Here is a 16,982-nt window from a genome sequence, read left to right as displayed (position 1 = left end):
ACAAATAATTTTGGTTCAATGTTTGTTCAATGACTAATAGCCTATCTGAAAACTATATTACTTGTGGAGTAAGAAAATACTGAAGTATAGGTGACAGACCTGGATGAGATCCAGGTCTTTTCTTTCACTAGTATTTTACTCATATTTAACCACTATCTGTAAATTTATAAGGAGTTTTTAAACTGATTGTCACCACTAAGTTGCCATACATATGAAACAATCAGGGTTTCCATGAAGCTACAGCATCTGATCACACTTACCTTAGAGTACGAACCTTCAATGTCAAAAAGGGTCCACGGAGCTGTTCCAGCTTCGAGGAATGGCAATACTGGATCAATACTGATTCCTACGGTGGAAAATGAAGTGCTGTTAACTGAAAAAAAGGTCAATACCTAAGAAATGCCTGCTTTGGCTGCGTTATGAAGTTAATTGATTGCAATGATGTTGCATTAATATGTCAGCTTCTACTGAAGCTCTCAGATCTTCCCCCAAATAGCTGTTCAAGGACATTAACCTGCTTTATCAATCTCAAGAATCTAAACACGCTTCATGCCAGACCTTGGGGCTCTGCTACGGCTCCCCGACCTTGCCAAGGGTTTGGCTGTCTGTGCTGAAAGCCAGCTCTGGTAACAGTATGGCCAAACAACTGGGGACCAGACTGCTATGAGAAGAGATGTGTGAGACAGAGCTCTGAACAGCCTTGCCAGATGCAGCTGCATCACCCTTGGTCCTCACCTGAGCTATGTCGCAGGCATGCCCACACCTGCCCAAGTACCTCACTGATCCTGACCTGCTCGCTTGACCTTGGACCTGCCTTGTCGTTACGGACTTGTCCGTCTGGTCTGTTGGTTGAAGCTCACTGCTGTCACCCTACTGCTGCTCTTGTTCCGTAACTGCAGGACTGCACCTCCTGTCAGGGGGGTCACTGCCCCTGCCTGCCTTGTCACCCCGAGCTCCCAGCCTGCCTTCCCCCACAGAGCCGCCCGCTCTTGCTGCTCCCCAATACCTCAAAAGCAAGGCTTGCAAGGACTCTTCGTCCCTATTTCACCAAAAAGCTCTTGGGCTCAAATGCCTGCCAGGCAGCTTGGCACAGCCCACCAACTATAGCTGACCTGTGTTCCAGAGTTCCAGCGCTGGACACCCTGGAGAGCCATGCCTCACTATTTGCAAAATGCAAACATCGAACACTTCTGACCAAAGCGAGCAGCACAAAGAACACCGACCTCTTTCAAACCTTGAATAGTCAGATCAAGGCTAGGAAATCCACTTTTCTGGTATCACTGGTTCTAACTGCTGCTGGTTTGGGGGAAAAAGTAGCCTGAGATTAAATATTCATTCAATTAATTTATGAATTTTTAAATTATATACTATCTTCCTGCTTTAGAGACATGCTCGGTATCCCTCTGCCTGTATTAGAATGACATGTCCTTCCTTCAGGAATATGGCCGCAACAGGATAAACACCTTTGGCACTACAGACCTGGTTTTGGTTAATCCTCTCTGGTCTTTCAAAACGTACATCAGCCACTGGTTATCTAGTAGAGCACAAATTCAGCCATAGCTAAGATGAAGAGCGCACAGAGCTTTGCCTCTTCTTCGCCTTCACCAATGTCCTGTTCCACCAGGGTCTCATGCAAGCCCTGAGCAATCCAGTGCACAAATGAAGAAACTGTTGAACGAAGAACCGTCCACAAGGCAGCTGTTCCTGGGCAAAGACAAGCAAATGAATTTACAAGGCAGTACAGCCTCCCTCCTTGGAGGAGCACATCACAACCAGTTGTAATGTATGCCTAGTACATTTAAGCACCGTTTAAATTATATCCCAAATATCCGTTATGTGAAATAAACAGCGTGCAATTTGCATGTGCCTTCTCTCTAGCAGTATGAGGTATATTCCTCTAATCATACAGGCACCAACCTAAATAAATTATCAGTATTATCATAACAAGGTACTCTATAAGTGCATGAAAAACAAAGCATACACTGACCAAAACCAGTGTCAGTCATGAGAATCTCAAAACAGAAGAGACACGCTTTTTAAGCTGAAAGTTAACCATTTCAAAGCTTGTTCACTACTGTCCTGCAGATGAACCAGATTTCTTTTTACTGCTCTTCACAGCCAACAAAATCATTGCTCAAATAAGGATGTTTTAAACCATAAATGCACATCTATGTCTTGATCAAACATAAAGGGATTTAGGCCTACCATGAGAAGGAGCAAACTCCTCCAAATTCCTGTTCTTACGGTGCCAGTTCTGTCCACCTAATCCCCAATTCTCCCTGTATCAACCAGAATGGCGGCAAGTTTCCACCATCAATCTTTCCACGTCTGGTACAGCCGTGTATCTGAAGCGAACGCACCTGAATTGCATGCAGATAATTTCTAAGAGATAACACAATGCTCCAGGGGAAAGATGTTGCACTAGTACAAATTTTAACTTGTCATTGCACTTGGATTTCAAAGGTTTGAATGTTATCAAAAGACAAAGACTCCAAAAAGAGGGACATATCCTGGAGCAACCACAACTGCATTAAATTTTCTCAGTGGTTAAAGAGAAGTAATAACGGTACTTCTTGACATACAGCACGGGTAACTGACATTGGAATTCTGGATAGTTCTGTGTTAAATAGAAAGCATGAGAAGCTCATAGACAATGCAGAAATTTGACAGCTAGAGGTAAAAAATAGGTATTGAGAGACTCACCTTTTAGTTGAATGCAAGGACAGAGAGGTGATGATTACAATGTATGTTTTAAAGATGAAAATACCAGGTGCAAAAGGCACTTAAATTAAAGGAAATAATATAATTAAAAACAGCAGTAAGGAATTAAAGCAGTTAACATTAAATCAGGGAGAAAAACATATATTTAACCATATGACTGATTATTCTACCATCTAAATAAAAAATAAAAAAGCATCTGGCTATGGGAAACCAAGGTTTTTACTGAAATAAGTGCAAAAATTCTACAGTAAATACTGTCCAGGAGACCTGTCTAGATTAATCATCTCTGGTTTATAAAGCAAGACACTTAAGAACCTCCAAGTCTCTTAAAAGATTTACAGTGATGGATTCACTGATTTTTGTTGGATCCAAAGTTCAGTTTCTTGGGTTTTGCAAAAAGACAATTTATAAAGCCTTTAAAAAAGTAATAAGCAAAGCTCCTTCAGGATCAAAGGTAAAAATTAATTTCCTTACTTAAGTAGTGAACTACTAAAATAAAAGATGGTTTGCAAGATAAAAATCAAGAAGAGATGCTGTATCCTGGTTAGCAACAAGCATTCTATTTGGAATCAAAAAGAAGATATAGAAAAGAATCAATCATTTCCTTAACACAGGTTCTAGTTTCTTAAGCTATTTAACTAAACTAATTTTTTAAAGAATCAGAAGCTACTGGCATGGCCTTAAGGTGCTTGTTATGTGAACACATACCACTTGATCTGCATTAAGCCATGGCTGGCTTATTGAAATATATTAAACCTGGTCCTAAGGATTTTGAGTAAAGGCAATATTCACAACATTTAACTTAATAAGACTATCCTTGTGAGATTCCCCTTTGTACACTGGTGCGGCAAGAGATGTTTCCTTACAGAGTGACTTAGAGGAACCTAAATCAGGCAGTCTCAATTGCCCTCATGACCACCATTCGTACCTCCTCCTGGCTACTAAGGCAACCCAAGAACATAAAGCCAAAGTCAGTTTTTGAAAAACACAATTGTGTGTCATCCTTCAAAAACCATAGAGGAAAAATTTGTTGTGCCTTTGTAAAGATAAGTTTTTAGACTAAATAACTTATCCTTGATCTTCTATCTAAGCACAAATAAAGATCTGAGAAAGCAAAACCCACAGATCTTAAGTTAAATAAAAGACAGGCAGCCTCATTGTATACATAAACTCTTATATAAAAAAAATCCAGGGTTACACAATAACCAGTTGCTGGTGATTTCTGCACAAATACAGTTCACACTGGAATTTATAACACGCCATACTTGTAATGTCAATACTTTTACTTTCATAAACTTTTCAATAATTAACACAGGGTTTAACAAGTTCTGGTTTTTTGCATTCATCAGTGAATCAAAATACAAATACATTGGTACTGTGTCCCAATTTGAAAAAGTCCCTTTTTCAAATGAAAAATGAGATAAAAGAAATTTCTTTTAAAAATTATATAAAATAAATCAACGAAACAGTCGTCCTCTTCCACGTTTGCTCTTGAGATGACTAGCAGAACGCCTAAGAGTTTTCCTTTCTTGACGATGTTGTTTCTCAGCTTCCTGCTGTTTCTTCTGCTGCTCTGTCTGGAATATTAAAATAAAAATAGACTCAGGTTCCTGTAAACTTATGTAGATACTTGAACAATAAGGTGATACGTATCAAGTCAGAATTCCATTTGGGAAATCTGGAAATGTTACTGTAAATGCTATCTTGTCTTATATCGTACCTGTTGATTGTGGGTATCCCTAGGCATTACCATTCCAAGTAATTCATAGCAAACATTTAAGACAAAGATATTGAAAAACAGTGAATAAAATCATGTATTTCAGATGAAAACCAATCTCTAACAACAGACTGTAAATTTACACTCCAGAACTTATGTTTTAATGCCCTTAAGAAGGTAAAGCACAACTTGAGGCTATTTAGGGTCTACTTTAGTTAACTAATATTACAACATTAAATATTTGCACAAATGCATTTTAAAAAGACAGAACAATTAGTTAAATTTGCTGAAACACACAAGTTTTCTAAATAGTGTTCTTAAAGGTACTTGAAAAAGTGTTTAACATGGTGTATGCAATTCTAGAAAGACTTTCCACATGAAAATAATTTACAATCTCTCCTCCTGTGGCACTTGCTCTATTAATGTTTTTCCTCTTCATCAAAAACATGCTGAAAGGATTTCATTTACATGCCACATAGATGAAATGGCTCTTACAGCCATACACTACTATTTTCTTTGGAAGACTAAGGCTTGTCTTCAAGCTAAGCGTAAACTAGAACTAGCAGACTTGAACTAGCCAAGCTCAGGCAACTGTCCATGCTATAAAATACTCCAGCGATTAGAGCAATTTCAACGGCAGCACTGGATAAATGCATTAACAGTGTGACCGAGTTACTGGTTATGCAGCTGTATCCACACTGCATCTAATTCTGCAATCAGCAGTGTTCATACATCAGCCCATCTCTTCCAGAATCTCCCATTAAAGTACCATAGACAACATTTTGGCTGAGGTGAGATATGACCCAATTTACCAAACCTAGCAATAAGCCCATACCAGTATCCTGGTAATAAAAGCTAGTGGTCTTTAGATGTTGTTGAAATTTATTGACTTTGGTTTCCACTGCAAATAGGGAAACAAGAAACCCACTATGTGACAATTTAAGTAGTTTCTCTTTGTTTCCAGATTTTGTCTGAAACAGTCTTGAGAAATCTTATTTAATATAGTGTTGACTGCTACTGCTAGTATACTGAAAATGAATGATCTTGATTTGCATTGGAAGTTTTGGGTTCTTTTTAAAAAAATTCCTCTATGCCTCCCTAGTAGTGTAAGTACTTGGGTCTTTTAGAAACCCTGCTATTTTGTTATATCTATTTGCTATAATAAAGCATGCTGAAATTGGAAAACAGGATGCCACGCTGTAGGAACCATACTAAAATCCCCTGAAAACTAAACTGTGAAATATCAATGACGAACAATTTCTTCACTGGATCTGACAGCTGTTGCTGGGCATTTGGGAGGCTGCTAACATACCACAACTGGAGCAGCCAAGTTCAGTCTCAATTCCACTGACTTACAAAGTCAAGTGATACCAAACCTATGGAAGCACAATTCTCTCCCACACTAAATCTTTCTACCCACTCCTAAATACACCTGCAGTTTATGGAAAGGGTTGCAGAAGTTGATGATCAGAGTAACACTAAAATCCCTTTTTTAGCTTGCCAACTTCATCTCTTCATCCTCTGACAAGGAGTGTTGAGACACAGCATACTGCATAGCGTGACGACTTCTTCCCAGCTCTCCCTGCTCCCTTCCCTAGGACTTCAGAATATACACACAGGGTCTGTTTATTTCAGAGAAGACTTGTAAGTCTTATTTTGCTTTTCTGTTGATAGGAGAAAAGATCTCTGCTGTAGATGCATTATTTTTCTTTTAATCAGACTTAAAAAAATTATCTTTTTAATGCAAATGAACACCATGTAAGTATTTCAATAAAACGACATCAGTTGACAGTCAAAGAAAAAATCCATATAGGTTAGCAGCAACGTAATTTAAAAAAACCCTCAAAGCTATAGCACATCTGATGGAATCAGGTAAAAATGGCATTCTGAACCACTGCCGTATCTGTCTTCTTCCACCTTACTCCCAAATTTTCACAAAACTATTAGTGAAAGGGGACAGTTCATTGTTCACCGCTAATTTAAAGCTACTATAAAAAAAAAGACCGTGCTTTCAAAGCCCTGCAAAGCCCATTTAATTAGCTGCAAGACACTGACATATCAGTTACAGCAGTTGGTAAAATCCCCAGAATGGTTATCCTATGCAGCACTGCAGAGGAATCCATGACTTATTCCACAGTCAACGCATTTTAAATTCCAGCAACACAGGAATAAAAAACAGATGAAAAAGGATATCTGCAAACAGACACTAATCAGGTAAAACAAGTAAGGTAGAAATAGTCCAATAAATTTCGTTGATTTTTTTTTCAGACATACCCAATGCAACAATAAAATTACTACTTAGCCATTCTTGTGACAGCAGTTTTTACAGGTGAGAATCATATTTGACCACTGGGAAGGAGAAATGTATTATAGCAAAGAGGCTTATCTGAGGAAAACCAGTTTAATCTGAAGTACATTTTGCAAATTCAAGTATCAATTAATATGGGTCCTCAGCTTTTATAATGTGTCCTTTTCTAAAGCAATTTTAAAGATTTTTTTTTTTTTTGCTAGAAGTGTTCTACAGCAGTAGCAGATGCACACATGCATTTAACTCTGCCCACACTACAGAGTAATCACCTGTCTGCCAGCTACAAAATTCCTTAGGAGGGGAAATCAAAACCCTTTGGGAAAGGTAGATAGGCAGCAGTCAATCACACACTTCAAATGGAATTTGGCAAGCAGAACAGGACCAGAGCTCGTTCTTGTGATCTGTGTTATGCAAGCTCAGTGACAAAGGTGGTTAGGCGCTCTGTTTGTAACATGCTGAGACCTAGCAATGTTACCAACCAAGAGCAAGCCTGTCACCTACAGCATCCTGATTGCATTTGGACCTGCAGACCAAGATCTGATCAGTCCTGGCACAGAAGTCAGGTAAGGTCACAAGCTTCTGATGGTATGTCTGCAAATAAACTATTAAAAGATAGAAGCCAGTATTTTCCACCGGAACACAAGATTTTATGAGTGCTGCCTGAGTTATAAGGGTATAAACGCTCAGAGTACTACCGGAGGCTTTCATTCTCTTGGCAACAACCAGAAGAGTTGGCAGCTTATAAAGAAATGAAGAGGGACATTTGTTTGACGGTTTTAAAGTTCCTGTTCTTTCATGCAAAAACTAAAGTTACTTGTGCATTATCTTAAAAATTATATATATAGCTCACCTTCTTTAATTTGAATGTTGCCTGTTTGCTGCCTACTGTGGTATCAGACACATTGAGCGTGCCAAGTTTTTCTTCAAGCTTTAAACGATCTCCAAGAGTTTTCCTGCAGAGAATAATTAACATTAGTTCCTATTCTTGCCATCTTTTTCCTATAATAAAGGCTGATAATGCAGTCAAAACTAATCTCAATTTCTCTGAAACCTTGAAATGCCATAACTCTAAAAAATAAACATTCAGTAAACAGAAAAGAAGCACAAGTTCAAATCATTCCCTCCAGATATTGCTTTCAGTAGAAACATTTTTAAACATTATGTAAAGTTCATTGTTTTTTCTGCTAAAAAAGCAACAGAACTCTAGCTGAGAAAGAAACCACACCCTTCTATTGCTGTAGTTTCTATGAAATTTTAGAAAAAGCCAGGAATATTCAGCTGCAGTAAGATATGCATACACAAACAAAAAAAATAAGGCTAGATATATCCAGTTTTCTTGAAATCTTATCATTTCTGAATTGGAAACACTTTTGAGGGAAGAAAATAATCTTGACTATAAATCAGAGTGAATTCACCACCAAATGAATCACTTCACTGATAGAGGCAAACTACTTAGTCCAAATACAAATGACTTTTTGGACGCCATGCCCGCAACAGTCTAAAGCAAATAGTTTTCTAAATAAAAGACCAACGCAAAGAAGTGCACAGGATAAATAAGACAGACCCTGACCCCAGAGAGGAGCTCCACGTGAGCATAGGCCTTCAAGGTCATGGTGCTCGTGCGTTTGTTTCTGCAAGCAAGGTGGTGTAGAGCCTCTCCCTTGGGCACCAACCTCCAGCATTGCTATGGAGGAGGAGGAAGCAGCTGTTGTGGCCAAAACTGATACTGCTTTCAGCTCTCCTCCACTGGAAGTTAAAGCCCCTACAAAGGCAAGACACATGGACGTGCCCCAGTTGCTCCAGGTTACAAGCTGGTATTTAACATCGCCCTTGCTGACTTCGCTAAGTCGGGTTGTAAACTGGAAGACTGAGACCTGGAAATACACCTTGTTCCAGCATAGCCCCCAGCACAGGGGCGAGGCAGGCAGGGATGGTGCTGGCTTCAAGCCAGCCTCCCTAAAGGCACCTGTGACTCCTAACATGGCTTGTCCTTCTTCTAAACGTGGGTCCTACGAGTAGCTAGTGCTGACTGAGAATATGACGTGGCTTGTATGATCAAATTCACTCTGCGATGTGCTTGGAAAATACTCGCCTAACTATAAACGAACTTAGTTTCTGCAATTTGAGATGCTGCTATTAGTACCTTATTAGATCTCTCTGAAGAGGGCTAAGAGACATTTTTGTACAAGTCTTAAAGTGGAAAATAAGTCATCATAAAAATACAGGCGATTAGCAGCCACCAAAGTCAATGGCATTTACTATGGATGAAGGGCTCACGGATTGGGGCCGATGCGTGAAGTCTCTGAAGTTCGCTGAATTTTGGTTAATGAGCCATTTTATGTAACAAAGACTTTTCAGATTAACAATGAAAAATTACCGTCAAGAATTACTTTATTTCTCATGACTAGGTACTTTGATTGTATTTTTTTCTGTAGTATATTTTTCATTGAGTACATGTAAAAACTTGTTCCATCTGTGCGAATCGGGAAGACAAGCTAAGCCTTAGAGCTAACTATGGCAGAAGATCAGTCACTGACATTGTGGTGGGATTTCTACGTTCAAGTGAAGTCCCATTTTTCTCCCCTTTGAAAGTGAACTGGAGAAATATGGCTACTACCCAGCAATTATTTAGCATGACTGCCTAGATACTGCTTCAGTCAGGAGAAAAATTAAAATGAGGAGATATTAGCAAAACGCTGTGGGGTTGCAATTTTACTGAATAAATGCAGGTATGGCTATATTTATCTGAAAGTGTGCAGACCTCAAGTGATAGTGAATTGCATACACTGACACACAAACACAACAGCTGGGTTGGTTGTTGTGTTGGTTTTTGGGTTTTTTAAAACCATCTTCAACAAATTGATTCAAGGGCTACATTAACAATGTTATTAAAAGCAACTTCCCCTACCCTACAGTAAAAAACAAATAAACAAAAAAGTTGCCCAGGCACTTCTTTTTTCCTCATTATAGAGAGAACAGTTTTTCAGGACTTTTCCTGCTGTTTTACTTTAGCAATACCTCGGAATGTCAACTATGCTTTTGTTGGCTTTTGTTGACTTTCTTGGCCACCTCTGCAGACATATACATTGACTGTCATACTTTATAAAGTATTACTACTGTGGTTTTTAATTTTGACATGCTCTAACCTCAATAACAAACCTTTTAAAGGGACATCAATAAAATCAAAAGAGCTCTTAGCACACAGATAAAAACTTTCTTTTTATGGATTCCTTTTAAGTTACTATGTAAGGAACTTAAGCAGTAAGTAAAGAAAGCAAAGTTTTACAGGTTTTCATGTGTAAGCATAAGTGAGCAAAAGGAAAAAATGAAATGTAGATGGATTTGAGACAAGGCGCCTTTTTTTTTTTTTTGGTTTTTTTACAATCATGAGTAAATTTTGCAGCTTTCCTGTGCTAAGAAATGCGCAGACTGTTGGTCTATGAAGAAATTCATAGTACGCACCACTGCTTTAAAAGCTGGGCTTGGAGCCGTGCTGAGTCAGGAACATGTTGAAAGAAACACCCAGTTTTATATAAGTCATAAACTGTTTCCTCGGGTAGAACATTATATGATTAGAGAAAAAAAAAGAACACCTAGCCATTAAATGCATAGTGAAGGTATTAAGGTACTTAATTATATTGGTCACAGACCATCATTCCGTAACTTGGATAAATCAAATCAAAGACAAACATGCCAGCCTCACCAAATTGTACATGCCACTACAGTCTTTCCAATTTTCAGTACATTACTTGAATTAATTATTTTTATGCTGACTACTTATCACTGAATCAGGCCAGCAGAAAACAGACTTAAATATTTTCTTCATAAAATTCTAATATGTAAAAATGCTTATTAAACAAACACGTTAGCTCACAACACAGACTTATGATCAGTCATTATGATCACAGAACCATATCAGCTATAGGTTATGAGAAAAAGATACTAGCTCTTAATTTTAAAATTTCTTCTAAGAATTTGAGGAATATCAAACTCCACACTAAGGACAATGCTTGGATGAGCACAAATGGGATCAGCGGTTATAGAGCTAATTGCTTAGACAACAATAGAAGAAAAAAAATATCAAGGACAGACAATTCGATGATAGCAACTCAGAAAAATATAAAGGATGCAATGCTGTCACATCCGTTTTTTTGGTCATCCTAGTTTATCTGCAATTTTCTCTCTTTTTTTTTTTAAACATTTCACATTACATCCTATCTGTGCAGCTATCACACAGAGGGTATCTAACCTAAGCCACCTTAATTATGCAGCACACCTTGCAAAATATTCTGGAGATAATTAGCAGTGAATCTTAAGACAGATTCTTTTTCTCCCCTAAAAGCAGTCCTTTAAAAGTCTTTCCATTGTTTATGTCATCACTGATATTCCTTCATCCACTAGACAGGTCTGTGGTATTTGCCTTCATTTTTCCCAAGCTGAAGCAATGATTTTTTTCTCCCTCTATACACCACATGAAAGATTTTACTTTGTCCTGTGTCACACTGTGCTAATGTTTTCTAAATGTTTCTCTTCCTTACACCTGTCTTGGCTTATTTACTTAACTTTCAGTGTCCTTATTCACATTTAAGCCTTCCATGTTTTGAACAAAATGAAATCTTAATACTTCAGATTGAGTGTCCTTGAGAATTTCCTTTAGAGGTCAGCAGCTGAATTTGTGTAAAAGAACAGCATGTGAGTAGGCTGCAGCCTTACTGCCTTTAGGGAAGTATTTCAATGGTAATGAGAATACAGTGCCGTTTGACCAGTGTCTCAGGCTCCTTCCAAGTCACTTGCTAGCAGGACTATAAATCTAAGTATGATGCAAAAAATATCCTTAACCTACAATACTCTGTGAGAGTGTCCAGAGGGGATTTTCTCCTGACAAAGAAGAAAAATTGACAAAAGTAAAAAGTTGCTTCATCTTCTGGAAGAAAGAAAGAAAAATAGTCAGAGTGGATGAAGGCATCTAAGAAAGAGTCCAGAATGAGTGGGTATATTCAATACAAAGAACAAAGAAAAATCCCTGTGTGAAAACACTTGCTGATAAAAAACAGCTAAGGAAAACTTGGGAAGCAGTTCTGCACAACTGCTATAAATCCCGATTTATAAAGACTTCTAAAGAGCTTTTACAGGTACACCATGGAAATCATAGACTACTGTAGAAACACTGTCTCAGTAATACTTAAACACCATTTTACATGGTAATTCCAGTTAAAAACTCGCAGATTTAAGGGACAGGCTGAATTTTTATCAAATGTTTCTTGACATATCTCCAGAAAATTTCCATCATGAAACAACTAGGTTGTAGAGTCAGTCATTAGTGACATAAAGAAACAGCCCCATTATATATATTATTCACTTCCTTTTCTTTGACTGTATCATTTCATTTTAAATAAAAAATAATGGCTATTACGAGATCCATCTAGCCTAGCAACTTGTTTCCAACATTAGTCAAAATCCTGCATCCAGTGTGCTGCAAGAACTTTGAAGCTATTGTCTTTCACGATTTTAATACTAGTGTCTGAGCTACAAATAAAAGACTATTAAATCTCATTGTCTGAAGGGCTCAACTCACCTTTGAAAAAAAATAAATCAATGAGATTTGCCAGCATTAAGCACCTCAAAGCCAAGTCCTTCAGTTTGACAGGCTCTTTATACAGTACCCAATTACTTCAGTTGATCATCAATTAAAGGAAAGCCAAATTAAAAAAACAAACAAAACCAAATCATCACCCAACACCCCCCCCAACCCCAAGTCCGATTTTTTTGTACTAAATAAAACCAAAACCAAACCAAAACTAGTAAGACTGGATGATGTAAGGACAGTATAGTTTTTTGAGAGTTTCTGGATGCCATAAAAATAACCAGACAAAACAATTTTTCTTTTACCACCTTGATCCTACCCCCAAAACAGTAATTAGTCATGCAGCATTCTACATCCTTTTAGAGGGTCAGATGAAAAACATCCAGACTGTCAACCTCATACTGACACTGGTGGAGAAATATAATGAGTCTCACAGACATCAGTGATGTTATTTGTGAGAGCAGCAGTTCACCAACACTGAGTAATGGATCCCCAAATCTGGCTCAGAATATTAATCTCTTATTCATCTCATTTGTGTTGTCTCTCTGCCATACTTTAAACTTTGCTGTTTTTTTTTAAACTACAAAACAAAGCTTTCAACAATGATGTCGCTTTAAAATATATCCCTGAATTGCCAGATGTGGCTTTACTAGTAAGCGCTTCCAAGCCAAAACGCCACTGGCCTGCGTTGTAGAGAAATACTTGAGAATTGTCCACCCCCAGCTATTAAAATAGGAACATTAGTCTTACTTCATTAATTTTTGTTTTTTGGCAGAGTCTTTGAAGCTTCTGAATTCCTCTCCTTCTTTAATCTCAAAAAACTGAGGTTTCAGTAATGTTTGCTGATCCTCCTTGAACCTTTCCTGCCGCTTTACTTTTTCCTCTTGGCGTAGAAGCTTGCGCTGTTTCCTGACCTCTTCAACCCAGCCTTTTTCATCATCTGAACTCTCAGAACTTTCTGCATCACTTGCTTTTCCTTCTGGTTCTTCCTCCTCTTCCTGCAGACAAAAATAGTATAAAATAAGAAATCATCAACTAATTTTCTTTTCAAACCATTCCTGCAATTAGAGTACGTGACAGCTTTTACATAGATACAGTTGAAGAGAACTAAAATTTGAACAAAAGCAGTAACAGCAAATGAAGATATATTATAAAATTGTTTCCACCTACATATTTTATGTTTTTCAAAGGTATATTCATGTAGACACAATATTGGTCACGTCTAAAAACTAGGATAACATTACAAATTGCACTTAATTACTGTAGCTGATAAGAGATTCTTGCATTGCCTCCATCTTTTCTTCCTTCCGGGGGAAAAATCTGAGTGCTTGAAACAAAGAAAAAAACCCCAACAAACTATGCATTTTTCCTAATCAAAATGGAAAATATTTTACCTGGTTTTGTGCTTCTAGTTCCTCTAAGATCTTTAGTTTCCTCTTTCTTTTCTCACTTATTTTAGAAACAAGTGGGTTAAGTAGCCTAAATTCTTCACTCTGCTCATCCACCTGGAAATCTGGATTCTCAAACATGACCTTAAAACGATCATCTTTGAGAAGGCTAGGCAGGTTCTGGAAAAGAAGCAAAGTATGAGTGAGTTATAAAATTCTGAAACAGCCATTGGTAAAGTCAGTAACACCTTTTAATTAAACAAAACCCAAAACCAACATGTGAAATGCAGGTTGCTTTATCCTTCCAGGTCATATAAAATTAAGATTTATGCTTATTATATTTTATTACTTTCACAAAGATCAAATAAATATCATTCTAAGCTACCTGTAAGCAAGACAGGGTTTTTATGCACACTATAGATACCTTAAATACACAATTACTAATATTTTTGAATTAATGTTTCTCATACATTCAGCCAGCTTGTCTGGAGATGTGTTGATATCTATTGACTAATCAGCAGTACCTCTGAGGCAAATACTCTGCCTGACAGGGATGATTCTATAACATGTATAACAAATTATCAGGGTAAACATGTCTTTATGCAGTGCTATTACTGTTTTACTGTAAATACATAAGAGCAAGTTTTTCTATACATCTTATAACACTTCACTGCCCTTGCCCACAGAAGAGAAAAGGCAGTTTCATTCATGTCAAAGTAAAGTGAATTCACTGTAAGTTATGCTACTGTTGAGTTAGGAACAGTTCAAGCTACAATTTCAGCTTACGTGAATACCTGTTGTTGTCATTTTAACATCATTGAATACATAGCTTTCTATTATAAAAAGCTGATCTTTCAACATTGCCAAACTTATCCCAGCACATTCATCCCACCCCAGCATTAAATTTTCATTGTTACCTAAGAAGTGGGAAAAAAAGATACAGGAAACAACAAGAAGTGTAAATTTCAAACACAGAAACTGTTGCAAACGTGTGACTTGCAGTCACACAGCCAAAAATTAAATCCCAAAGCCTAAAATAAACTGCTCTTCATAAGACTCTAATGTCATTTCAGGAAAATAACCAGGACATGGATTTTTATGTATACTCTTTTTATTCCACTTAATAACACAATCTATATGTGCTCCTACACAAATCGGTGCCCATGTATTGAACTCCTATTTCCATTGCAGCACTGGCCTAGTCTGCATTTAAGGTTTTACCACTACCTACTTTTTCAGTAGTTTATGCTTCCTACTAACTGTAACACACAGGATATCATTAGATGCCACACGAAGCTAATGTCTGCCTTTCAGGAATGCTATAGTGCTGTGAGAATGAGCATCTATGAAGTGCTACCTATAGAAAGTCTGTGTCCCCCGCCCCTCCAGACATTAAACGCTAACTCTTTTTTCCCTTTAGACTTCACTTATGATAAAAATCGGATTATTTTCAACATCAGGAAGAATTCCTGTTGCTGTTTACACAAAGGCAGGCAATTCTATCTTCAGTTTTACAGATAACAGCTATCTTGTCATGGTCACCAACAAAATCTTTTTGGAACAACTTTGGTATTGACTCTGCATTTAGCTAGCTTCTAGAGTCCTATGAAAACCATATCATCTTCACAGTGAGTATTTCATCATTTTAAACTTTAAGTTACTACATGCCCTTTCTGGTGCTGCAGCTACAGTGAAGTCCACACCTTAAAGCCACCTACTAGAAGTTATTTATGAGAAACAGAAACAATGGAATTTTGAATGTGTTTGGCCAGATAACAAAGAACCCAAACACCCCAACAACAAGAAATTCAGTACTGTAAGCATCACTATTTATGTGCTCCCAGTTAGAGAAGTCCCCAAAACAAAAGCTCACCTTCTGTTTCCTTTTTCTAGTAACCTGTTGCTCCTCCTCTTCTTCAATCAGTTTGAGTGCAAGCTCTTTATTGACTTTTGGAAGTTTCTAAAGAGAGGAAAACAATTAATGAGTAAATTAATCTTTTACACATGCAAAACCTACATGCTTTACATTTTTAAGTGTGGTGAAGAGAGAATTCTTATTCATTCTTACAACTCTCATTGAAAAGCTCCTTGACTGGTTCCAAATATTTCTAGCTACTAGTAAAGCAACGGAGCTGGGAGAAAATTTAAGCAGGACTTCTGTATTGTTCTTCCCTTGCAACGCATCAGCTTTAGTACTTCAAAAGCAATTATTTCTCCTTGTAGGTTGAGTAAATTCAATCCAGAAAGCTACTAGTTATAAACACAATACTATTTTTATATATCTCTTTCCAGAGTATTATGTTTTAATGGCTTAAATCATTTAGTTTAATGACAGAAGTAGAAACTGCAAGTTTTACCAGTGGGTTATCTGCTCAAGTGGCAAATGTGATGAGACCTGCTCTTTTACTGCTTGATATCTGCCTTTCTCATCTGTGGGAATCACACACATGGGAATTTTACAATTCCATTCAAAAAGTTCTATAAATTACTTTGTGTCTCTGATGATAAACAGAATCAAATCCTAAGTCATTACATCTCTTGAGATACACTTAAGAATACATTGCTCTTTATGAATAGCTTTCCCAGAAGCATACTCATTGTTAACAGGATTTACCTTTAGTTGAACTCTCTGTGCACGTGTTTCTTCTATCTTCTGCCTTATTTTCTCTCTTCTGTATTCTTCGTAGGCAAAGGGGTTGGCCATCATTTTTGCCTTTCAACAAGCAGGAGGAAGTAAAAAGAAAATACCATTAATACACGACACAGTCCGTTATTTGGAGAAAACAAAACCAAAAAACCCACAAAACCCCACAAACCCAAGACACATATTTTATTGTTAAGAGTAAAAATTGACAAGGATCAGCCTTATTTACCTTATGATAAAGTCTTATGTCCATGAAAAAGCCATGCATATATGCTCTGAGCAATGACGATCCAATAAGATGAGCAAGGCCTGGGAAAAAAAGTTACAGAGGATTTCAAAGAGCTTTCATATATAAAGAACTCCTATTCCAAGTTAGCCACTTCATTTACCCGATCCAAGACAAACATGCACTGCCAACGCAACACATCACTCTAACAGTCACATCCATTACACCAAGACCAAGTAAAACCGCAACAAAAAAAAAAATTGGTTTGGCCAGCAAGAAACTTGAGCTGCTTCAGAGCAACTCAATCCATTTTTCTTATCATAATACATGTTACTGTGCAATTTTAAAAAATGCCCAGATGCACTACGCTCCAGAAAGGTTTACAAAGAAAAAT

At 37.4% G+C, this 16,982-nt stretch overlaps 1 protein-coding gene across 4 annotated transcripts in view; it reads right to left on the bottom strand.

Moving 5' to 3' along the window:
* NOL10 (nucleolar protein 10) overlaps nucleotides 1–16,982 on the bottom strand; it is a 68,938-nt gene that overhangs the window by 10,693 nt on the left and 41,263 nt on the right. For 2 of the 4 annotated variants that reach the window (XM_054821580.1, XM_054821578.1), the window contains exons 15-21: nucleotides 16,592–16,671; nucleotides 16,333–16,431; nucleotides 15,592–15,678; nucleotides 13,725–13,898; nucleotides 13,081–13,328; nucleotides 7,597–7,699; nucleotides 261–4,298 (exon numbers count right to left, since the gene is read on the bottom strand). In XM_054821580.1, the coding sequence (XP_054677555.1) occupies nucleotides 4,179–4,298; nucleotides 7,597–7,699; nucleotides 13,081–13,328; nucleotides 13,725–13,898; nucleotides 15,592–15,678; nucleotides 16,333–16,431; nucleotides 16,592–16,671 (911 nt within the window). In that variant the 3' untranslated portion in view covers nucleotides 261–4,178. The remainder of the gene's footprint in view (nucleotides 1–260; nucleotides 4,299–7,596; nucleotides 7,700–13,080; nucleotides 13,329–13,724; nucleotides 13,899–15,591; nucleotides 15,679–16,332; nucleotides 16,432–16,591; nucleotides 16,672–16,982) is intronic. The other 2 variants (XM_054821579.1, XM_054821581.1) reach the window with 2 other exon arrangements.

The sequence above is a fragment of the Grus americana genome, chromosome 3 (genome assembly GCF_028858705.1).
Source record: "Grus americana isolate bGruAme1 chromosome 3, bGruAme1.mat, whole genome shotgun sequence".
NCBI lineage: Eukaryota > Metazoa > Chordata > Aves > Gruiformes > Gruidae > Grus > Grus americana.
This window is presented reverse-complemented; position numbering and strand designations above follow the sequence as displayed.